This window comes from Trachypithecus francoisi, unplaced genomic scaffold (assembly GCF_009764315.1).
Source record: "Trachypithecus francoisi isolate TF-2019V2 unplaced genomic scaffold, Tfra_2.0 Lachesis_group16, whole genome shotgun sequence".
NCBI classification, from domain to species: domain Eukaryota; kingdom Metazoa; phylum Chordata; class Mammalia; order Primates; family Cercopithecidae; genus Trachypithecus; species Trachypithecus francoisi.
The window spans coordinates 89,869,087-89,894,818 of NW_022681461.1; the positions used below are offsets into that span (position 1 = coordinate 89,869,087).

The 25,732-nt window shown below is 40.4% G+C and overlaps 1 protein-coding gene across 1 annotated transcript in view; it reads right to left on the reverse strand.

The window, feature by feature from the left end:
• Window positions 1-25,732, reverse strand: part of FRMPD1 (FERM and PDZ domain containing 1) — a 144,569-nt gene that overhangs the window by 32,537 nt on the left and 86,300 nt on the right. The window contains exons 2-5 of the mRNA XM_033238063.1: window positions 19,334-19,438; window positions 3,893-4,050; window positions 2,968-3,070; window positions 52-97 (exon numbers count right to left, since the gene is read on the reverse strand). Of these exons, the coding sequence (XP_033093954.1) occupies window positions 52-97; window positions 2,968-3,070; window positions 3,893-4,050; window positions 19,334-19,434 (408 nt within the window). The 5' untranslated portion in view covers window positions 19,435-19,438. The remainder of the gene's footprint in view (window positions 1-51; window positions 98-2,967; window positions 3,071-3,892; window positions 4,051-19,333; window positions 19,439-25,732) is intronic.

Consider the following 25,732-nt stretch of genomic DNA (forward strand, 5'->3'; position numbering starts at 1 on the left):
TTAGGGCCAAGAATGGTGAAACTAACACACAGGACATAGAAAGAGATTTACCGACGTGCAGCGAACAACTGTGATTGAAAGAGACTCTTCCGCTTCCCTGAAAAAAGAAAGAATAAAGAAAAAAATTTAGTCATTCTGTGTGATGGATGCACATGCATGTACACACGTGTGAGCGTGTGTGTTAGGGTCAAAAAGACTGGCAGAATGAGTATAAAGCAGCCTCCTTTGCCTTAGTTTTTTTGGTTCAGCAAAACTGAGAAAGATATTGGGAAATGCAGTAACCTACAAAGGAACTTAAGCTGACCCAGAAAGCTCCTCCCACCTGGAGGGAATCTTCATATGGCCACCTCCACCATCTAGTCTATATCTACAGCCACAACATTAATTAAGACACTTAGCCTTAATTTAGTCCCATACAATGAAGAACTCATCCAGTGACTACTAGTTAGATTTATGTCCCCCAATTTTTTTTTTCTTTTTTTTTTTTTGGAGACAGAGTATTGCCCTATTGCCCAGGCTGGAATGCAATGGCACAATCTTGGCTCACTTCAACCCCTGCCTTCCCAGTTCAAACAATTCTCCTGCCTCAGCCTCCTGAGTAGCTGAGACTACAGGTGCCCACCACCATACCCAGCTAATTTTTGTATTTTTAGTAGAGATGGGATTTCATCATGTTGGTCAGGCTGGTCTCAGACTCCTGACCTCGTGATCTGCCTGCCTCAGCCTCCCAAAGTGCTGTGATTACAGGTGTGAGCCACTGCTCCTGACCCTAAACGATTTTAAAGAGAAAATATGGCAATAACACAGATAAGTTAGGTTGCTATTTCAGAAAACTCATGCTAAACATTTCACTAAATGGAATGAATGTCTGTGGATAACATTTATCAGATAAAAGCCAAAGGGTTTATGGTGTTTGGGCACACAAAGTGTAATGAGCCCAATCATATAATCAAGATAGTGGACATCTCTGTCTTGCATTATCTCTTAGATTTCAAAAGTGATCAAATCAAGCAGATAACTGCCGAACCTCTACTTCATATTAGCGGGCAGAACAGAGAAAATCGATTCATATTTTCCTTTCTCTTTGCCACTGCTATCATGGAGAAGCAGTTTGCAAAATAATTTCATTTGACTTCTTGCAATATGAACATTTAGGCCAATTGCTGCTGGTATGTTATTTCCTCAAATGGATAAACTCAACCCAAGATGTCTAAGTATCTGGGGACTTCCTCTTTTCCATTTTAAAAGAGAACAGGCCTTTTCTGAGATAAATCACAATAAACCAAAGTGCAAAGGCTCTAAAAGGACATATCGGCCTCGGAGCTATTTGGAGGAATTTGAGATGTTTTCTTGGCATTGTTGTATCATTTTGTTTTGCTTTGTGTTTTACCTTTACATGTGACACTGAATAATACATGCTGTTTTTAGACACTGGGAGCTAAGCTAAAAAAAATTAAGGCGTCCTGGGATTCTCACAAGCAAAACACAGCAGAGGTCACAAATGCACAGCACACCTCAAGTCACGCACCCCTGCTCAGAAGCCTTCAACTGCTCGCCCTTCCAGGAGGAGAATCACACTGAAACGTGCTGTGCTGGCATTCAAGACCCTCTGTCACCTGGACTTCACTCCCTAGAATGTTTCTTCAGGCAAACTGAACTGCTCAGCAGCCCCTACTTCCCACCCTGTTGCTTCTGCTTACCCCTTTGCCTGAATCACCCTTCACCTCTATCTTTTGGACCAAATTTTACCCAGCATTAAAGACACAACTGAAATATTCCTGCGCCCTTCTCTGTTTTGTCAACTTACAACTTCTGCCCAAGTTGGAGGACTCTCCAGCATTTACAGTGTATTTCCTCGGTTTTTCTTTTTCTTTTTTTTTTTTGAGATGGAGTCTTGCTCTGTCGCCCAGGCTGGAGTGCAGTGGTACAATCGTGGCTCATTGCAACCTCTGCCTCCCGGGTTCAAGTGATTCTCCTACCTCAGCCACCCGAGTAGCTGGGATGGGGAGACCACTTGAGCCCAAGAGTTCGAGACCAGCCTGGGCAACATAGCAAGACCCCATCTCAAAAAAAGGGGAAAAAAAAAAAAACAAATTAATACCACCCCAAAGCCAGATCAGCCATTCATAAAAAAGCACAAACTGAATTGTATATATATCTTCAAGTTAGCTTTCACCTACCTCTGCTTCTCATCTCTCTTTATATTATCTCTCTATATATAATGTTGAATTTCATTCAACATTAGAACAATGCTGAATTAAAAACTTAAAATCCAAAGCTTGCATGTGTCCTTAAAATGTCTGCTTGTCCTCTTCACTCCTATTAATGGCACTCCTCCACCTTAAAGTCTAGGTTGCCAATTCCCAGCGCTAACCATATTCACTCATTTAACTGAGCACCCACTGAGTCCTGGTCTCAGGAAACCATTGTCTAGGTAGAAAGTGAGGCATTTCCATGTCACAATGACACCAGGCAGAAAGTTTGGAGGTGCTACATCAATGAAACTACATATATGCCAACCAAGATGCACCTGCAATTATATTTAAGAAGAGATATCAAGAGGGATAAAGAAGAACAGATTTGGTATCAATTTAGTTCAATCTTTGGCATATGTCACAATGTGTCTATAAATCCTGAGAGGGTAGGGCCTATGGGTTATTTATGATCATTGCATTCCCTGCAGTGCTTAGCACGGTGTCTTGGGCATGGCAGGGCTTTGACAAATACAGCACTCTGTGCCTCCCAAGCTCTTTTGTAGGCAAGTGAGAGAGACTGGACTACAACAGCCACTAACAAGAAGCCGTTTTAATAGATAAAAACAGCCGTTCTAAAACAAGGCTGTTTTTGCTGCTTTAAAGGATACTTAGCCTTATTAAAATCAGGGGATCAGTTATGCCATTCCTGTTGCCCATCTTTGTTCTTTGATAATCTGTGCAATTCTGTATATGATGGAAGACCATTTAGTACCTGAGAATATCGACTGCTCGTTCCCAGGAAAGGTCTTCGGCAGGCTCATTGTTCATTTGGAGGATCTGATCACCAGGGAAAAGCTTGCCATGTGCAGAGCCTCCTGTTGGACAGAAAATAAGTAATTGGTGCTCACACCGGGAGGACCCAGGCTCCATGTGTAATAGCAGCACAGCTAAATGGCAGCCTGATCCAGTCCCCAGGGGCACTGGCTCACTACCCCACCTTCAGTCAGGCTTGGGCTCATGTGGGTCTTAATTTTCCTGTTTATAAACCATGGATAAGATACCATCTATCACCAACTTCCGGGGATGTTAGACGACTGTCCTGAGAAAGAAAACTAGCAGGAACCTTCTAAATCAACAGAGTTGGCCGGTAAATCTACTCCATTCATCTCTTAAAAACTCTGGTGTGTGTGTGTGTGTAAATAGAAATTAATACATTTTAACGAATCCCAGATTAACACACCTCAAGGATGAAGACAAGCACTGGACTTTCCCCACCTGCTCCTCTCCACCCTGGTACAGCCTATATTTCACAAGGTTCAAGTGAAAACAAATCAATAGTTTCTATTACTGTCTGACCAGAAAGTATCCCCAGCTAGGAGCAGGTGGGGTTCAAAGAGGAGGGCTAGCTTAGCCAAATACTTTCACTGCCCCTGAGACCAGCCAAGGAGCCACGGGTGGGCAAAGCCCTAGCCAAGGCCAGTGGAAGCCTGGGGTTTGGAGCGGCAAGTGCGCTTGAGGCTGCTCCCTCCCAGCATCAAAGTAAGGTGCAAAGCCCAAGACAGAATTAGGTGTGCCTTTTCTAACTTCCCAGGGTAGGATTTTCTGCATTTTGTTGTAGGATAGAGAGATCAGGGAGATTTGGGGCTATTTCCCCTTAAGAAACCAAACTTCTTTCTCATTTCCCAGTCATCTCCTACCTGCTGTGACAGCCACCACTGTAAGGGGAAGACTCTCAGAAATGTGAAATCCGTAGTCCTGGAGGAGGGTGTCTTTGTCTATCTTTACTGTGTGCCGCACAGGGATGAGGGTCTGAGTTGGGTTCCTGGCGGGCTCATCAGCTGCAGCAACTTTAGCCCTGGAAGAGAACGAGTATGTAAAAAACAGAAAGAGAAGACTCTAGTTGTTGGTCATGAACTGGGTCAGCCCTAAGCATCATGGAGAAAGATGCAAGCTGAGCAGACACCATCTCTCCTCTTGAGATAAATAAGACACAAATGCCACTAGCAGAACTTAGGACTGTCCTCTAAAAGAGAAGTCATATAGACAGGCATTCTTTTTTTTTTTTTTTTTTTTTTTTTTTTTTTTTTTTTTTTTTTTTTTTTTTTTTGAGGCAGAGTCTCGCTCTGTTGCCCGGACTGGAGTGCAGTGGCCGGATCTCAGCTCACTGCAAGCTCCGCCTCCCGGGTTTACGCCATTCTCCTGCCTCAGCCTCCCGAGTAGCTGGGACTACAGGCGCCCGCCACCTCGCCCGGCTAGTTTTTGTATTTTTAGTAGAGACGGGGTTTCACTGTGTTAGCCAGGATGGTCTCGATCTCTTGACCTCGTGATCCGCCCGTCTCGGCCTCCCAAAGTGCTGGGATTACAGGCTTGAGCCACCGCGCCCGGCCTAGACAGGCATTCTTAATGAGCTAATGTTAAATATCTAGAAAGCGCCCATGAAGTGCTATGGACACACAGAGAATGGGGAGAGCAGTTTCAACTTTGTAGGGCAGGGAATACGGAATCAGGGACACATCTGGTACTTGGAAGAGGTGGCATTTGAGCTGCACTCTGAGACATGTCTAGGGTATGCCTATATAGCCCAGATCCTGGCACACAGAAGATATTCAGTAACTGCTGCTGAGTGAATCGATGGATGGATGGATGGATGGATGGATGGATGGATGGACTGACAGAAGGACAGGCAGACAGGCATCCCAGGCAGGACGTACTGCTGGAGTCAGAGGTATAGCAGAGGAAAAACATGGACGGTGAACAGAAACAAGGAGTTGTCAGGTTCAGATGTTTGATGATGGATAATTTTATAGCAAGATTTTGTCTTTGGTGATTTTTTCTTTGTTTCTTTATGATGAATTTTGCTTCCCTTTAAGCTTTGTAACTGCAAGGATTCCAATATAAAATCTCGGATAGCAAGGACTCCCTCATATCAATCTTTAAAACATGTATGTTCTTTAAAAGCAGGAAAGTTATATTTTCTCTCTCTCAAATAATTTTAGGGAGTGACACTTTTAGGGAGTGACAAAGCGAGTCACAAGTTATTCTTCATTTGTCTGTGGCAAATGATTTTTCCCTCTAACAGTCAGTGGTTCTTTCTGAGGAAGATCAAGGTGATAGAATGAGGTGTTTATTGTCATTATAAACAACAGAAATGTGAAGGAGTAACAGCTGTCTTGGGGCTCTGCAGTTAAGGTCTATCATTTATTCTCATCCATTTACCAAACACTGTCAGGAACCCTGCCTAATGCAATAGGCCCTCCCTTATCTGAAAATCATCTCTCTCTTTTATAACGATCTCCAGTTTCAGCAAGGATCCGGAAATATGAAAAAGTGTCTCACAGAGCCAAAATGTAAGTGACAAGCACAAGTCCAAAGTCTTGTGTACATGATCCAGCAAGGATCCCCCCAGGCCATGAGTTAGAGCAAAGTTAGGCTATGTATGAATAGATGACCCAGCCCACACAACCTAGAAGCAGAGAGTCTTTCTTCCAGGCCAGCATGCAGGTAATACCGAGCTGGAGCACCAGAGAGACCTAACGAGAGGGAAGAAACAGAAAACTGAACATTCACACTGAATAAAGCCCATAGCTCTTCTTGACTTTTTTTCATTCTTTCTTTTTCTTTTTTTTCTTTTTTATTTTTTTGAGACAGGGTTTTACTCTGTCACTCAGGCTAGAGTGCAGTGGCATGATCTCAGCCCACTGAAGCCCCCAACTCCTGGGTTCAAGTGGTTCTCATGCCTCAGTCTCCCAAGTAGCTGGGACTACAGGCTCGTGCTACCACACTCGGTTAATTTTTTGTATTTTTAGTAGAGATGGGGTTTCACCATGTCATCCAGGATGGTCTCAATCTTCTGAGCTCAAGTGATCTGCCCTTCGTCCTCCCAAAGTGCCGGAATTACAGGCATGAGCCACCACACCCAGCCTATACCTGATTTTTTAAAAACTTTTAAAGCTATAAAAAGGTTTTTCTAAATGCAATAAACAATACTCTACACTAAAAGTCACAAATCAACATTTGACATTACAGGTGCAGTGCCTCATGCCTGTAATCCCAGCATTTTGGGAGGCTGAGGCTAATCACTTGAGTCCGGGAGTTCAAGACCAGCCTGGGCAACATGGCAAAACCCTGTCTCTACTAAAAATACAAAAAAATAGCTGGACGTGGTGGTGTACACCTGTGGTCCCAGCTACTCAGGAGGCTGAGGTTGCAGTGAGCTGAGATCACGCCACTGCTCTCCGGCCTGGGTGACAGAGTGAGACTATCTCAAAAACAAACAAACAAACAAACAATTTGGTGTTAAATTTTTTTAACAACAGGATAAGGATACCCTAGACTTACTTCTATTTAATGTAGTAGGTTAAATGCTAACAACAGTTATCAGGGAAGGAAAAATGAAAAGAGGAATAATGAGCATAGGAATGGAAAAGTACCACCTTATTTTTTGTTTTGTAGCAGATGACATTCACACAGAAAATGATGAACAAAGAAAATTTCTAGTGCCAAAAGATAAGTTTAGTGGAGATGCAGGATAGAAACACAAAACACAGCCACAAAAAGCATTAAACAATTCATTAAAAGCAGATTAGCTGAATGTACATTCGTTGTTAGGCATTCTTAATGAGTGAATGCTAAATATCTAGAAAATGCCAAGAAAGGATTCAAGTAACAAAACTAGTGAGGTGTACTAATGTAATGCAGGGGAAGAAGGATTTATTTAAAGTAAATAATATAACTTTCCTTAAAGCAATAAAGGAAGACACAATAATTGGGTTAAAGTTATGCTGGGTTCCTGGATGGAAACACTAAGTATCAAAAAAAAAAAAAAGTTCTAAATTAAACAGAGATTTAATGTAATATCAATAAAAAACCCTTCCAGATTAAAAAACAACTTGACAAATTGATGGTAATCACAGCAATAACAACAATAATAATAACATTTATGAATACTAACTACATTTTAGGGAGTGATTTAACATATATATATATATCAGTCAACCCTCAAAATAGACTTGTGAGGTGGGTACAATTATTATTCCTGTTTTATAGGTAAAAAGACTAAATCTTGCTCTGAGAGATTTTAACTTGCTTAAAGACACACAGCTGGGAAGCAGGTGTCAAATTGGGGCTACTTTCTTCAATAGGCACACTAGCGCAACTTCTAGAGCAGTGCGGTCCAAATGAAATACACACACTGCACACGTAAATTTAAGTCTTCTAATAGCTACATAAAAACAGGAAAAAAAATAAGTGAAATAAATTTTAATAACATGTATTTTATTTAACTCAATATATCCAAAATAGTATCATCATTTCAACTTGTAATACACAAAATTATTGATGATTTTGCATTCTTTCATATTAAGTCTTTGAAATCCAGCATCTATTTCACACTTACAGCACATATCAATTTGAACTCTAAATTTCTATCAGAAATACTTAGATTTCAGAAAAGTTACAGTTGAAAAGCAAGCACTCCTTTCAGACAAAGGCAATAATCGAAACTGCATGGTGTGGCTTTCACCAATGAAATTGAATAGAAATTCTAGAAAGTCCTTTAAGTGTCTGGAAGTTTCCTAAAAGACTAAACATGGTGTACAACATGATCCAGCAATTCCACTCCTGGGTATGTACTGGAGAGAAATGAAAATACATGTCCACACAAAAACTTGCACATGAATATTTATAGCAGCATTTTCTATAAATATCCAAAAGTGAAAACAACTCAAATGTCCATCAACTAATGACATGGATAAATAAAATACAGTATTCCACAACAGAATATTTGGCAATGAAAAGGAATGAAACATGGATGAATCTGGCTAAGTGGAAGCCAGTCACAAATGGCCACATATTGTATGATTCCATTAATGTGAAATATCTAGAATAGACTAATCTATAGAGACAGAAAGTAGATTAGTAGTTGTCCAAGGCTTCAGGGAGGGAGGTTTGGGAAGTTTGGGAGTCACTGCTAATAGGTATGGGTTTCTTTTGTGGGGGATGAAAACCTTCCAAAATGGACTCGTGACAGTTGCAGATCTCTTGTGAATACACTAAGAACCATTGAACTGTACACTTCAAATGGGTGAATTGTATGGTATCTAAATTATCTATCAATAAAGCAGTTGAAAATAAGTAAATAAAAAAATCCTGAAGTGGGGAAAGCCTATAATACAAATATATGAAGAATGGGCTTAAATACATATAGCAGATACCCACATCTCACATGCTCAAAGCAAGTGAATTGACAACTCTCACATGAAGAAAGCAAGCTGGAAATTAACACAGAAAATGTACAACCTTATTAAAGAAGTACACCTGAAAGGGCTATGGAGTACTATTATGTGTCATACCAAATATGAATAAAAATAATAAGGCCCAACACGTACTAGTCCTGAGATTAAAGCATGACAATACAAACTGGCAATTCAATCTCTCTAGGAAATCACTGGTGAAACTGTAACATTAATTTAAACTTTAAATTTGATCTTCTGTTTCCATGTTGATTGGTATTCCTTGAAGTGATGATCACAAAGGAAAAAATACCATATTGTTTATCCTGGACCATGAGTTCCTAGAAGACAAGGGTGGCACCCATTCATCTCCGTGTCTCCCATGCCTAGTAAAGTTCTAGAACAGAGTATGAGCTCAATAAACCCTGGCTCTTGAGTATTGAAAAATATCAATTTCAGCTTTATTTAGAATAGTGGGAAAACTCAAAACAACCTGACAGGGAATAGATAAACCAAACACAACAAAGAATGACCTCGAAGACCCTACATCAAAAAGTATTATGGGCCTACAAGCTTCAGACATACAAAGAAACACAACCTAGAAAATACCCTTCCATAGCACTGTGTAAGCTATTGTTTACCTTTCCTAAGTGAGAGCTGGAATTATTCTCCTCCTAATAATTCCCAACCACCCACAGAACGAAAGCCAAACTCCTCAACCTTGCCCTCATGGACTTGTGTCCTGAGGCTTCAGTCCCTAGCCAGCATCCACCCACCACTCCCCTTCCCAGGCCTTCACTCCAGACTGATCTTATCTACTACACCAGTTTTACCCCTGGGACTCAGCTCACACAACTATCTCTGCAGAAAGTGTGAGGCCAAGTCAAGGTCCAGCTCAAAGGTCACATCTTTCTTATCTGATTTCCTAGCCAGATGTAAATTTTCTCATCTTGGAGCTCTGACCCTCTCTTATGGCCCCGAGTACCCAAACCTTTATTTAGTTATCTAACTCCATATATTGTTACCATTAACAGATTGTTTATTCCTTGGAAACAGGAATCACATTTTATCCACCTCTGCATTTCTCACATTGTCAAGTGAAGATCTTTGCTCACAGGAAGCAACAGTGCTTATTGGGCAAATAAACGAGCAAAATACTGTACACATCTAATATGGTACTGCTAATATAGTTGTACCTCTAATATAATTAGCAAAAGGTGAAAATGCATATACAACAAGTAATAAACAGCAATTTGAATATAAGTAACAGAGATGAAAGTTTGTCATTTTCCTTTTGTTTGCTCAACCCTATGACCATTGCCCTAATCAGAACTTATCTTCTCCAGGTCTCAGAGCTCAGTAAATGGTATCATAGGGATAATGACAATTGCTCAAGCCAGAATCCCAGAGTCATCCTTGACTTTCCCTGACTCTCATCCTTCAAATCACTCACAACACGAGAAGATCTCAAAAAGGGTCACTTTCTTTCCGTCTCCACAGCCACCATTCTGTTTCAGGCTCCCCATCACCAGCCCCTATTGACAGGTTTCTACTAGGCTACTAACTGGTCTCCCCACTTTCCATTCTCGTCTCTCCTGAATGATTCTCCATCTAGCCGCCAGACTGATTTTATAAACACAATTCTGTTCCTGTGTCTCCCTTGACTGAACGGCCTAATCCAAAATCCTGAATATGGCTTAATACAGCTCCTGCCCATCACTCCAGGCTCCAGGACCAAACCATTCATTCTCTTTGATATTTTTGTTCCAGCCAAACTAGTCTCCTCTAAGTTCCTCAAACACATTGGCCTTTGGACAAGCTCTTCCCTCTGTCTAGAATAACTCACCTGCCTCCAAAACACACACAGACACACACACACACACACACACACACACACACACACACACAACTTCCCCAACATATCCAATCATGCTCTCTACCTGCCCAACTCCTATTCAGTCTTCGGATTTTGGTGGAAATATCTCCTTCTACTAAATGCACCTACAGACCAGTGCAAAGTCTCTTGTTCTCTCTGGACTAGTTTGTGTAGCAAGAACCACATATTTCTTGTCTCATGTGCTAAACTCAGTACCAGTCATAGAGTAGGGCTTAATAATTGTTTGGAGAACAAAAGAAAGAACAAACCTTACTACAGGGTTTCAACAGAATCCATTTTGATGCTTTTCAAATGGGCAGGCTCCGTTATCTTCCATTTAGAAGAGTGCGGTCCTCCATAATGGTGGACAAATGACATTGCACTGTATTGACTAATCCCTGGACAGTGTCAGTGGCTTTGGCCCAAAGTCTGGATTTGACATTTTCCCCAAAGGCCATGTTCTAGCTTTTGTTTGGAAAGGGATTAACCTAAGTACATGACCAAACCGTGGCCTCTCCTCATAGAGAACATTTAATATTGACAGTAAGCTAAAGGAAATGATCTCTGTAACAAAATTTCCTCCTCTGAAGCATCTTATAAATATCAAACTAAGCACTGATCTCAAAACATATTTCTGCTGCCTTTGTAATCGTTTCAAACCATAAATGTGAGGTCATTTCTGTGATCTTACACTGGAAGAACAGAAGCCCTATAGTTACACTAATGAAATTCCTGCCAGATAACTGGATCTCCCCTAAGGTAGAACCAGAACAAACATGTCACATTTATCATGAAAACAGTCTCATGTAGATGAACTCTACTTTTCATAGCTCATAAGTTTATATTGAGCTGGTTAATAACACTGAAAAGGAAAACTACCAGATGAATACTGATGGCACTTCAAATATTCTCTGGCTTTCTCTCTGTTCTCTGATATGTTGGAAAACATACTCTACCTCTATCCTGTAACAACAAAGAATTCACCTCTGAGTTCCAGCAGGATGTGGAGAAACAATTTTGAATCTATGTTTAAACACTTTATTATGTTCAGCTTGAGTGATTTTAAAAGCTAAATCTGGTATAAACTGGATTTCATCATGTAAAGACTATTCAGAGAAAGCAGAAATAGAGGCAGCAGTCTGTACCAGAAGGAAATGTAGCATATAATCACAATCATAGGAATGTGCTTGTGGTTGTAACAATTTCTAGGGGGCCATTCACGGTGGAGATTGTGAGGGCAGTGCTCCTACAGCGGAAAGGAGAAATTCTTCCACTATTACTTTAAAAACAGGATTGAGGAAATAATAGCAACTCCGCAGATGTAGTCCAGGAGCCTTCCAGACTATCCTCAAATCTTTCTACTTTTGCCTAAGGGTCAAGACATAATAAAAAAAATTGATGGCTGAAAGGGTCTTTCTACACCATTAATAATATTAGAAAGGTCAATAATATTAGAAAGGTTTTAACCAAACCATTTTTTTTTTTTTTTTGAGACGGAGTCTCGCTCTGCCACCCAGGCTGGAGTGAGTGGCCGGATCTCAGCTCACTGCAAGCTCCGCCTCCTGGGTTTACGCCATTCTCCTGCCTCAGCCTCCCAAGCAGCTGGGACTACAGGCGCCCGCCACGTCGCCCGGCTAGTTTTTTGTATTTTTTAGTAGAGACGGGGTTTCATCATGTTAGCCAGGATGGTCTCGATCTCCTGACCTCGTGATCCGCCCGTCTCAGCCTCCCAAAGTGCTGGGATTACAGGCTTGAGCCACCGCGCCCGGCCAAACCAAACCATTTTTAAAATTAGTACATAGGCTACTTATAGTTGTAATAACCAAGTAAGTTTGGAAAGTGTGTAAAACCAGCAGCAAGGGCTTCTGAAACTAACATGCCAAAATGTGTGTATATGTGTGTGTGTGTACATATGTGTGCATTGTGTGCCTATGTGCACACATGCGTGGGTGTGTACACATGTATGCATGTATGTGCCTTGTGTCATTGTGTGTGTAGACATGCATGTATGTTCATTAGTATTAACATTCAAGATAAATTCAAAGAAATCATCTTTTCAAGATACAACCAAGCAGTGAAGAAAGCACAAAGTCGCATAAAGTTCTTTATGCTTCTTTAGATCTTGCTCTATAAAGCCAACATTTCTAGATTAAGCATAAGAGAATTTAGTAAATCTTGGTGGGATGCGGTGGCTCATGCCTGTAATCCTAGCACTTTGGGAGTGTGAGGTGGGCAGATCACTTCAGATCAGGAGTTCAAGACCAGCCTGGGCAACATGGTGAAACCCCATCTCTTCCAAAAATACAAAAATTAGCTGGGTGTGGTGGCGCACGCCTGTAATCCCAGCTACTCAGGAGGCTGAGGCACGAGAATCACTTGAACCCGGGAGGTGCCAGTTGCAGTGAGCCAAGATCGCAACACTGTACTCCAGCCTGGGCAACAGAGCAAGACCCTATCTCAAAAAAAAAAGAAAAAGAAAAAAAGAGACAGAGTGAATTCAGTAAATCTCATGCTTATTTGTTTTAATAGCATAATAAAATGATTCTAAAGTTCATATGACAGAATAGATGGGTAAGAATAAAAGCATTGAAAATGAAGAGTAATAAAAGCTTAGTTTAATAGGTAATGAGGCTGGTCACGGTGGCTCATGCCTGTAATCTCAGCATTTTGGGAGGCTGAGGCCAATGGATCACTTGAAGTCAGGAGTTCGAGACCAGCCTGGCCAACATGATGAAACACTGCCTCTACTAAAAACACAAAAATTAGGCTGGGCAGGTGGCTCACGCCTATAATCCTAGCACTTTGGAAGGTCAAGGCTGGCGGATCACCTGAGGTCAGGAGTTTGAGACCAGTCTGACCAACATGGAGAAACCCCGTCTCTACTAAAAATACAAAAATTAGCCGGGTGTGGTGGCACATGCCTGTAACTCCAGCTACTCGGGAGGCTGAGGCAGGAGAATCACTTGAACCCACGAGGCGGAGGTAGTGGTGAGCCGAGGTCACGCTGTTGCACCCTAGCCCTGGCAACAAGAGTGAAACCCATCTCAAAAATAAATAAATAAATAAATACAAAAATTAGCCGGGTGTGGTGGTGCATGCCTGTAATCCCAGCTACGTGGGTGGCTGAAGCAGGAGAATCGCTTGAACCCAGGAGGTGCAGGTTGCAGTGAGCCAAGATCACACCACTGCACTCCAGACTGGGCTACAGAGGGAAACTGTATCTCAAAAAATAAAAAAAAAAAAAAAGGGATAATGAGATGCATAATACCATTATAATGTAAGTAATTTTAATACAGCTGTGTAAAAGTAGGCAGTTAGATCAATGAAACAGAATAGCCAGCCCACAAACAGGTCCAATCTCCCACTCACAGACGCCAGAACTTCACATACAATAAAGGAGGGGTCAGTAAAGAATGAATCAAGAAGGCAAAGATCACTCACAGTTAATGGTGATATGAATGACTACTTACTATTTTGGGAAAAAAAACCAGTTAGATCATCATCTCCTAGCATATACTAAAATAAACTCCAACTTAAATAATTAAACATAAACATTTTAAGCTGTTAAATTGAATTGAAAATTAAACTTTTATTGGATGAAGATTTTTGTAAGCTTAGAAGCAATGAAAGAAATTGTGAAGGAAAAGAATCCCATTTAACTATGTAAAAATGGAAACTTCTGGAAAGAAAAAATTGGTATTATTAGTAGTAGTAGTAGTAGTTTTGAGACGGAGTCTCACTTTGTTGCCCAGGCTGGAGTGCAGTGGCTCACACAACCTCCGCCTCCTGGGTTCAAGAGATTTTCCTGCCTCAGCCTTCTGAGTAGCTGGGACTAGAGATGCGCGCCACCATGCCTGGCTAATTTTTGTATTTTTAGTAGAGATGGGGTTTCACTATGTTGGCCAGGCTGGTCTCGAACTCCTGACCTTGCCCACCTCGGCCCCCCAAAGTGCTGGGATTACAGGCTTGAGCCACCACGCCCAGCCGAAAAATTGGTATTATTAAGTGGAAAAATATATTATCTTCAAGTCTTTGTCATTTTATCACTTCTGTAGTCACACAAAGCTATAAAGAAGACAACAATTTGATTGAAAGCAAATGGTTAAAAATTAGTTTATGATGTAATGTCACTGTGTTGCAGCTTTTGTTAAGCAGTTGGCATTGCATTATTTACATAGAAATTCAAAACATGTCACAGAGACCATTTGGGAGGTTAGCTATTTCTAAAAGAACACCGATACTGTAAATGTTATTTTCCTGTTGGAAAACGAAATCGAGTGGTAACAGAGGACTCATCCTTATCATATCTGCACAGTTTCCCATTCCTATAATTATAGGTCTCACCAGTTCACTCCTACCCAACCATGGACACTCATTTAAACTAAGGGCTACCAACTGAATTTGACTAATGAATGTAACAATAACCACCTACTGAAAATTAATTTAAAATGTAAGAAATCACAGGGACTTTGAAAGTTGATACCACTCCTCAGTAAAATACCTGTTTAAGAGTCTCTATAAAGCTCTAACATTACCCTGTGTGTATAAAAGTTATCAATTTGTTTAGTAATGCCTGGAAATGGAAATGGTTATTGTTGACTAATTTACTCCTAGACAACTCACTTAGAGCCACAGATAAAGTTTAAATTTTATGGGGAAAAAATGCCAATGACAAGTAAAGCAAGTATAACTGGCTGAAATGACTGAGTTTTTAAAAGTCAGAAAAAAACAGAATCGCTAAAATATGCATGTAAAATTTTGTGACTACAGATGCATATCTGTGTTTCTTCTTTCTGCACTATAGAAGTCATTTCAATACACTTCCTTGATTTCTTGCCCCAGCTACCAGGAAATTCAGGGCTAATGTTAGTATTCAAATGCTAAATCCTTAAGTCTGATTGGTTTGCAATCTATTTCTAACATTTCTTATTTTAATTTTCCCATGTTTTAAAAATGTAATCATTAAAAATTCCTTTTGGAAGAAGGAGGGATGGGCATTTAAAAAATATTTCAATGAATAATACAGTCCCCTACTGTGAAAGCCCTTAATCAGTAAAAATTTATTGAATGTCTGTTACATACTATGGACTCTGTTAGGGCTGAGGATACCTTGTGAAATAAAACAGTCAGGGTCCCTTGTCTCATACATGACAGGAAGGTTGGGGGAGATAAGCCATATGATGGCAGAGGTGATAATGAACAGGTAAATAAATATATACATAATTATAAAGTGTGATGAGCAGGTAAGTATCCTGGAGGAAACAATCAAGAGAATGGACTCCCTGTGCCTTGGGTGGTCAGGAAAGGCCTCTTAAAGAAGGTGATGTTTAAATTTAACCTGATGAAGAAGGACCTGCCATAAAAAGAGGAAGTAAAAGAACTTTCCAGGCCAACTGAACAGCAAGTGCAAAATCCCTGAGACAGGAAAGACCTCGATGAGTTCTAGATACTTTTTAAAAAGCAAAACAATGGAGAATGGTGAGCAAGGAAGGAAGAGGAACAAGGTTAGGCTGGACAGTTGGGCTGGGGACAGACTGTGAAGAGACTTGTAGGTTATGGCAAAATGGTAGGTGGGCCACTGAATGGTTCGGGGTGGGGTAGGGTGGGGTAGAGCTGGGAGCTAGCATGGGACAGGAACATTTTACATTTTGAAAAATCCACTAGGCTGGGCGCGGTGGCTCAAGCCTGTAATCCCAGCACTTTGGGAGGCCGAGACGGGTGGATCACAAGGTCAGGAGATCGAGACCATCCTGGCTAACCCGGTGAAACCCCACCTCTACTAAAAAATACAAAAAACTAGCCAGGCGAGGTAGCAGGCGCCTGTAGTCCCAGCTACTCAGGAGGCTGAGGCAGCAGAATGGCGTAAACCCGGGAGGTGGAGCTTGCAGTGAGCTGAGATCCGGCCACTGCACTTCAGCCTGGGTGACAGAGCAAGACTCCGTCTCAAAAAAAAAAAAAAAAGTCCACTATAGCTGCAGACTAGAGAATCAGCTAGAACAGGGAAAAAGCAAGTGAGTGATCCTTGCAGGGCTCCCAGGGACAGAGAGGTGGACAGTTCTGAAGGCAAACTGACAGGAGCTGCTGATGGGGTGGGTGCAGGGGATTCAAGGAGTCAGGATGATGCTCAGGTTTCTTGACTAGGCAACAAGGTGGTACCATTTAGTCTATCCCTAGGAAATGAAATTATTTACCCCACACTCAGCTTTTTCAGTTATTGATCATTTTCTAGTAATCTAAGGACACCAAGGATTAAGAGATGAGAAGAAATTCACGCAAGGCTACAAATGATTTATCCTAGAAACATGGAAATTATGTCTTCCATGGGCACTGACAGGAAACTTTCTCTCTTTGTTTTTCTCTTTCTCAAGCACTTGGAAAGCAAAACTCCCTAGACACAAGGGAAGATGTTTAATATCATTAACCACCAGGGAAATGCAGACAAAAACCACAGTGGGACACCACTCCACACCCACTAGAATGGCTACAATAAAAGAGATAACAGCAAGTGTTGGCAAAGATGTAGAGGCACTGGAACTCTCATATACTGCTGGTGGAAATGTAGAATTGTATGGCCACTCTGGGAAACAGTCTGGCAGTTTCTCAAAAGACTAAACACAGATTTGTTATGTGGCCCAACTATTCCACTCCTAAGTATATACTCAGGAGAAATGAAAATATATGTTCAAACAAAAACTTTTACACAAATGTTCATAGCAGCATTATTCATAATGGTCCAAAAGTGGACAATGACTCAAATGTTCATATCACATACATGCTCTATCTATCTATCTATTCTTATTTGACTTTATATATCAACCCAAATTCTTATGTTAAATCAACTGATGAATGAACAAAGAAAATATTCCATAATGGAATATTATTTGACAATAAAACAGAATAAAATACCAATCTACACTATGACATGTCATACTGATCCATGTCAGTATGATAAGCAAAAGAAGAACACATTATGCTAAGTAAAATAATATATTATGCTAAGCGAAAGAAGCCAGTCACAAAAGAACACATACTGTATAATTCCATTTATGTGAAATATCCAAGACAGGAAATCTATAGAGATAGAAAGTAGCATGGTGGCACGCGCCTGCAGTCCCAGCTACATGGGAGGCTGAGACACGAGAATTGCTTGAACCTGGGAGGCGGAGGCTGCAGTAGCTGAGATCGCACCACTGCACTCCACCCTGGGCAACAGAGTGAGACTCTGTCTCAAAAAAGAATAAAAGAAAGTAAATTAGTGGTTACCTGGGACTGACAGAGGGGAGAATAGGAAGTGACCACTAAGGGGCACAGGGTTTCTTTTTATAGTATTGAAAATGTTCTAAAATTAGATAGGGGTGATGGTTGTCACCTTTCATTTATGGTCTGTGAGAAGGCAAGATGTTAAGAGGGTTCCAAGGTTAAATATCTAGGCAACGTCAAGTTAAACAGGTCTCTTTTTCTGCGGGACTTCTCAGAGCCTTTAATCTGTATTATGTGCATAATGTGTATAATAAATCACCAAGTCGGGGGAGGCAGAAGTAGGAAATAAGATGCATCATTTCTCAAACATGTATGGTCACAGAATCTCTTTTAATGGAGCAGCATCACACAGGACTAGGTTTTGCAGACCCCACTGTGGGAAACAATGTGCTTAGCAGTTTTTCCATTCATTCATCAAGCACTACCTAACCACCTACAACACTCATGCAAGACAATCACTTTTGGGCTATAGAGATGAGGCCAGTCCTTCCCTGACCTCACAGAAGGCAGGTCTAGAAAGGAAATGAATGGGCTCCAATAAGTTGAAGGCACCAGGGGGAGCACAATGCCAGTGCTACAAATAAAATACTATGGGGTCCCATGGAGAAATTCATCCTGACTCTAGACTGAGGAACACTTCATGGAAGACCCAGCACTTCAGCCAGGCCTTCAGCTATGGGGGGTTCTGGCCACATGGAGATGGGAGGAAGGGATCTGGCCCAGGAGCCCAGGTCCGAGGGGTGAAAGAGAAGACAGGGTGCTTGTAGTAGAACAATAAATGTTCCCTTTAGCTGGAGCACACTGTGAAGGAAGCAGAAGACAAATAGCTGGAAAGGATTGCAGCTTCAAATGTCAGACCAAAAGTGTTTAAGCTTCCTCCTATAATAAATGGGGACCCATCCAAGCTTTCTGAGCATGCGGTAAGAGTGGTCCTAAACAAGTCACTCTTTGAGCCTGAGGTGTTTCATCTGTAAAATGGAGCTAATTCTACCAGCCCCATTTTATCTGACTTGGGTGAGTGAGGATCACAGAACTTGGCCACAAGGCAGTGGAGCCCTGAGCAAAGTTTATGACTCAGCAGCAGAACAGCTGTTTCCAGTTCCTTTGGAAGAATGTGTGTCTCAGAAACACCTGACACGTGGTATTTCATCTCTGTGGCAGGGCCAGATGGGAAATCCAAGCAAAAACGAACGCTTTGAAACAGATCATATCTGAAAGTTCTCCTGTAGCAGACAAATCAGATCGGTATTTGATTTCATTTTATTTTCTTTAGAATGACATAGGGACTGCAAGGAAGGAACAGCCGCTGGAAATGAAGACATGGAAAGAATATAAACAGCAGATTGCCTGACTTTCATGTCAAGTACTAAGACAAGAGGTGTGTGTGTGTGTGTGTGTGTGTGTGTGTGACAGAGAGATCAAAAGAGTGTATGTGTGTGCTCCAGAGAGTGTATATGCATGTGTGTACGAGTATGTATGAGTGTATTTCTGTGTGTATGTCTGTGTATGAGTGTGTTTGTAAATGTTGTAAATGTGTATGAGAGTTGGGGTAAGTGTGTCTCTGTGTGTGTAGGTGCATGTTCGGGGTAGGGTACAGGGAAAAGCACTCCAGCAAAATTGCTGACTTGTTTACACTGCTCCCACCATATGGTGTAAGAACAAAGCAAGCCGGAGACAGCGATCCCAAGGTGCGGCCAGGACCGGCACAAGCTCCTCCCCCTGAGACTCCAAACCTTTATAGATAGAAATCTCTGCAAACCCAGGAGCCTTACCGGGCCGAGCTGTCCCGGGAGCGCCGAAGCCATCTTGCCACCATTTGTTCTATTCTATGTGCTTTCCGTGTCTGGAATAAACTGGTCTCCAGCTCTTCCATTTACCTAAAAGGAAGAAGAGTGTTCTTAAGATGCTAACCAAAATATTATAAAGAGGATTTTGATGAATCAGGATGATGCTTCTTTTATTTGCCCATTGTAAGACATGCTGATCACATAACTAGTGTTCTTCTTTTGTCTAAAATCAACATAAACAGGTGCTCAGTGTCCACAGAGTGAACAACTTGAGTAACCCTCAATCTTGCAGCAAACAGACTGGGTTTGTGTCTTAAACAGTTAAACATAAGGGTAAGAGAGTAAAATAGATAACATTTCTCAAACTCTGTGACTGTGACCCATAGGAAGAGATATACCTTACCATGTGACACTGTCCTTCCCTCTCCCAACTATGTGTGCAACCCTGGACAATGCGGTTCAGTTTTGCCTGCATCAGAACCCCATGGACATGGAAGCATTCTTCATCACGTTGTGCAGATTCCTCTGAGCGCTGCTGCTTTTGTTCAATCTTTTATATTTAATTTTTGAATAAGTATTTCACTTACATAATTCAACTCTAGCTTATAAAAAAGATATACAGTTACTGTATTGTGTGCTTAAAAATGTAAGAGGGTAGATCTCAAGTTAAGTGTTCTTATCACAATAAAAAATATGTAGACAGTGAAAAGTCTGTCTTATACCCTTCCTTGCTCCCACCCACCCAGTTCCCATGCCCATACGTAATCACTGCTCTTGTTCTCCATTCGTCCTTCCAGAGTTTCTTTTCTTTCTTTCTTTCTTTTTCTTTCTTTTTTTTTTTTTTTTGAGATGGAGTCTCGCTCTGTCACCCAGGCTGGAGTACAGTGGCACAATCTTGGCTCACAGCAACCTCCACCTCCTGGGTTCAAGTTATTCTCCTGCCTCAGCCTCCCAAGTAGCTGGGACCACAGGCACATGCCTTTGCATCTGCCTAATTTTTATATTTTTAGTAGAGATGGGGTTTCACCATGTTGGCCAGGCTGGTCTTGAACTCCTGACCTCAAGTGATCTGCCCTCCTCGGTCTCCCAAAGTGCTGGGATTACAGGCATGAGCCACCGCACCCAGCCTGTCTTATTCTTTTAAAAAAATTATCTTGGAACACTGTTAGATGTATAAAAAGGTTGAAAGATAATACAGGGTTCCCATATCCCTTCATTCAGCTTTCCCTAATATTAACATCTTACAAAATTATTGTACCTTTGTAAAAATTAAGAAATTAACATTGGGACAATATTATTAACTGAACTACAGACTACGTTCAAATTTTACCAGTTTTTCACTAATGTGCTTTTTCTGTACCATGATCCAATCTAGGATACCATGTTGCATTTAGCCAGCTTTGTTAATTTTCCCCCAATGCCATTTCATCTGCTCTAGAGCAGCAGTCTCCAACTTTTTGGCACCAGGAATCAGTTTTGCAGAAGACAATTTTTCCCCAGACGGTGGGGGGGGGGTGGGATGAAACTGGCATCATCCCAGATTATCAGGCATCAGATTCTTATAAGGAGCATGCAACCTAGATCCTTCCCATGTGCATTTCACAATAGGGTTCAGGCTCCTATTAGAATCGAATGAGCTGCTGATCTGACAGAAGGCAGAGCTCAGGCAGTAATGCTCACTCCTGCTGTGGGTCCTGGTTCCTAATAGGCTGCGGACCAGTACTGGTCCACGGCCCGGGGGTTGGAGAACCCTGCTCTAGAGCATGAAAAAGGTAAGATTCCTACATCTTTTTAAGGTGCCAGTATAACACTGATACAAATTCTGATAAAAACAATATAATAGGATAAAAAGACAATCTCCCTTATGAAAATAAAAGTAAATATACCACATAAAATATTAGCACAGAGAACCCAACAACAATCAACAGAGGAATCATGGGATCTATACCAGGGATACAACGAAAGAGAACTAACCAGGTTATAAGAATGAAAACACCCTAACTGATCACTTTGAAAACCTGGAGACACACTTTTCAGGCAAATGGAAGCCAAATACAAATTAGTGGGTAAAAAGGCTAACATGAACATAGGCTGTAACCAAAAACAAATTCGATTTAGATCAATGATAGTCAGTCTAGCTTTACTCTACAATGGGGACATGAGACCTGAACACTGTCTTCAGTTCTAGGCATCTCACTTTTTAAAAAATATAAAAAGAATAACAGAAAGTAGATTTCTGATTAAACACTGTGAATTGAGACAAGGTCTTAATTTCTTCTTCCTAAATCCTATAAATCACAGTAAAGAAACAAAAAACATATAAACCGATAGGATAATGAATACAGAAGAGAGGACAACAATAGATGACAGATGTCAATGATGTTTGGAAGAAAGTGTTTCGAAGAGAGCCATCTGAAATAGAAGGAGTAAGTAAAACTCTTCTGTTTTCAAAACAAAGAAAACAGAAAGCTATGTGCCTTCAGAGGGGGATTCTGATGAAAAATGAGCTGGTAGCTGTGCGTGGTAGCTCAGGCCTATAATCCCAGCACTTTGGGAGGCTGAGGGGGAAGATTGCTTGAGTCCAGAAGTTCAAGACCAGCCTGGGTGACATGACGAAACCCCATCTCTACCAAAAATACAAAAATTAGCCAGGCATGGTGGCGCACACCTGTAGTCCTAGCTACTTGGGAGACTGAGGTGGAACGATTGTTTGAGTCTGGGAGGTGGAGGTTGCAGTAAGCTGAGATCATATCACTGCACTCCAGCCTGGGCAGCAGAGTGAGACCCTATCTCAAGAAAGAGAAAAAGGAAGGGAAGGGAAGGGAAGGAAAGGGGAGGGGAGGGGAGGGGAGGGGAGGGGAGGAGAAGGGAGGGGAGGGAGGGAAAGAAGTGCTGACTTGCCCAGTGGCTCAGGAATTAGGGGCAGTAAGTACAGGAGAAAGAAGGATGAGCATAAGGCTGAAAATATGGAAATACCCACCTAGACAACTATCTCTTTCCCATCCTGCTGAAGACAAGAGGCTTATTTTTTGGAGAAAACGAACAAGAGAAGCTTGGGGAGACTAGGCACAATAGACGGTATAGGAATGAAAATAGAAGAAGTAAGTAAAACTATTCTAACTGAATGACAAGACCTCTAGCCCCTTCCTGTGCCCAGTTCTTTGAATACTGTCAGCGAGTACTTTATATCCTGCTATGGTTTGAATGTGTCCCTGAAGTTTATGTGTTGAAAACTTAATTTCCATTGCAACAGGGTTGAGAGGTGGCACTTGTAAGAGGTGATTAGGTCATGAAGGCTGTGTCCTCATGAATGGATTAATGCCATTACTGTGGGAGTCAGTTCCTGATAAAAGGATAACTTTGGCCTCTTTCCACGCTCTCTTGTGTGCTCTTTTGCCCTTCCACCTTCTTCCATGGAATGATACAGTAAGAAGGCCCTTACCCGATGCCAGCACCTCAATATTAGACTTTCCAGCCTCCAGAACTGTCAGAAATAAATTTCTTTTCTTTATAAATTACCCAGTCTGTAGTATTATATAGCAACACAAAACAGACTAAGACATGTCCCAAGCAAAAGATTAAAGAATCCTTCTCTGGAGGACTGAATAGCACCAGAGAAAAGACCTTCAGATACTGACATTTTCAGGATCCCTGCAGGGAAAAGGTAACTTGCTGCCAGATCATCTTGCATTGAAATGTATTAATCACTGAGCCAGACCCATCATACAAAGTTTCCAATTATTTGTTTTACTGCTTTATTCTTACTTATGAATAAATATTTAAGGAAAGTATGCATTATAAAAAACAGACCAAAACAAACAGAAAAATTCAGAAGAAACAGAGACAATGTAGAAAACAGATGAAAAAAATTTCAATCTATAACTTAAATCTTCAAAAAGATAAAGTATTACATTCATGAAACAAGAAGAGGATTTTTAAAAAATAAACCATCAGAGAATAAGAATGAACACTTGGAAATTAAAAATAAGACAGCTAGAGTAAAACATTCAATTATTAATAAAAACAGAAAAAATATAGTCAATGAAAGACTGTAGGAAGAGTAACCAAAGCCAAAGACAGAGAAAACATAAAAGACAATAAATGTATAGTATCTGTCCAGGAAGTGTAATATTCATCTAATAAAGTTCCAGAAGTAGAAAATAAAGGAAATGGAGATAAGGAAACTGCCAAATAATTCGATAAAAATTTCCCAAAGAACTTAAATTTTCAGATTAAGAATATATACTAATTGCCCACCTTAGTGAATGAAAAAAGACCCACATCAAGTAACAACATTGTAAAATTTCAGAAACTAGAAACAGAAAATATCTTCTAAACTTCCAGAGAGAGAAAAAAAAAAGATCACATACAAAAAATTGAAATTAAAAACGGCACTAAACTTCTCAGTAATAACAATGGAAGCTGGGAGCCATTGGAGTTCTCACATTTTTGAGGGAAAAGTATTCTCAATCTAGAATTCAATACCCTGTCAAACTACCAATCAAGTACAAAAGACATTTTTAGATTTTAGATATTCAGGTCTCTAAATTTTACCTTTCATACATCCTTTCTCAGGACGCTGACAGAGGATGTGCTCCTGCAAAACAAGGAAGTAAGGAAAAAAGAAATGAGATCCAGGATATTAGGGATGGAACATAGATAAGAGGCAAAAGAAGCATCCCGGATGACTTTGAAGGGATGCATTAAGGTAACACCTGTATAAAAGACCCAGAGAGTAACTATTGAGATGCATGAAGACAGAGGTCTTAGGGAAAAGAAATAGAAATGAATAAGTTGTCTGATGTGTTTGTGTAGAAAATTTCACTGAGAGGCTGTTGGAGGGTATGGGAGAATTAGCAATAAGTACATGAAAAACTAAGCAGATCAAAAGCAGAGGGAATTATGAAATCCATGGAAAATAAAAAGTTGTATAAGAAAATAAAATTATTGGCCGGGCGCGGTGGCTCAAGCCTGTAATCCCAGCACTTTGGGAGGCCGAGATGGGTGGATCACGAGGTCAGGAGATCGAGACCATCCTGGCTAACACGGTGAAACCCCGTCTCTACTAAAATACAAAAACTAGCTGGGCGAGGTGGCGGGCGCCTGTAGTCCCAGCTACTCGGAGGCTGAGGCAGGAGAATGGCGTAAACCCGGGAGGCGGAGCTTGCAGTGAGCTGAGATCCGGCCACTGCACTCCAGTCGGGAGACAGAGCGAGACTCCGCCTCAAAAAAAAAAAAAAAAAAAAAAAAAAAAAAAGAAAATAAAATTATAGTTCACTGCTTGGCTCAGCAATTAACAATATTTACATTGTCATGATAATGCAAACACTGAAAAATGGTTTCTCAAGAACAGTGAGGTAATGATATTGGAATGACATGGTGAAGGGAAGCAAGGGTAGTAGCCTAAGAGCTAAATCCTCATTTATCATAATAATTAGATAATGTCCAAAATTAATAAATTAGAAAATAAGAATGCAAGCATATTTCTTAGAAATACGCAGGAAAATACCAGAAGAAATGACTAGAAGAGTTGAAAGAGCTTCTAAGAAGAGAAATTAAAGGGTGAGGAGGAGTGGGGCAGGAAATGCTGATTTCTATTATAAATCCTTAATACTATTTTATTAAATGATTTTTAATAATTTTTAACTTAGTTTTAAAAACTGAAGTAATATATGCTTCTAGTAATATACACAGAAAAATATAATGAAAATAAAATCACTTACAATTAGCTACAATCACTACCTCCCAATTAGTAAGTTAATTTTTCGTTTTTCATGCTTACACATGTATATATGTTTCTTAATTAAAATGATATATTATACCTTCCCACTTATGATTTCATAAACATCATTCCATGTTAATATTTAAGCATTTACACCATCGTTTAAAATGGTTATATGGTATTATTTTCTCTGACCATATCATAATTTATTTAATAAATCTATCATTGGACATTTATGTTGTTTCCAATTTTTCACTATTATGAAAGCTTTACAATAAAAATCCTTATTCGTGGCAAATGGCTACTTCCCAGATATTTTGGGGGGGATAAATTCCTAGAAGTGAAATTACTGGACATGAACATATGTTCACTTTTAAGAATTTGGATGTATATTGTTGAATTGCCTCCAAGAAGTTACCAATTTGCACTCCTGCCAGGACAGACTTTTTGAATACTATCACTTAAAAAAATTTTGCCAGTAGGATGGAAATTATTTACTTAAATATTTATATTTTGAAAAACACAGAAGACAAAAGTAAATTATCCTCTATATTATAAAAACTAGACATTGTCATTTTTTAAAATATTTGCTAATGGGATTGAAAGTAGCATTCAATTATTGGTTTAAATATATATTTATATATAATTAAATATATATTTAT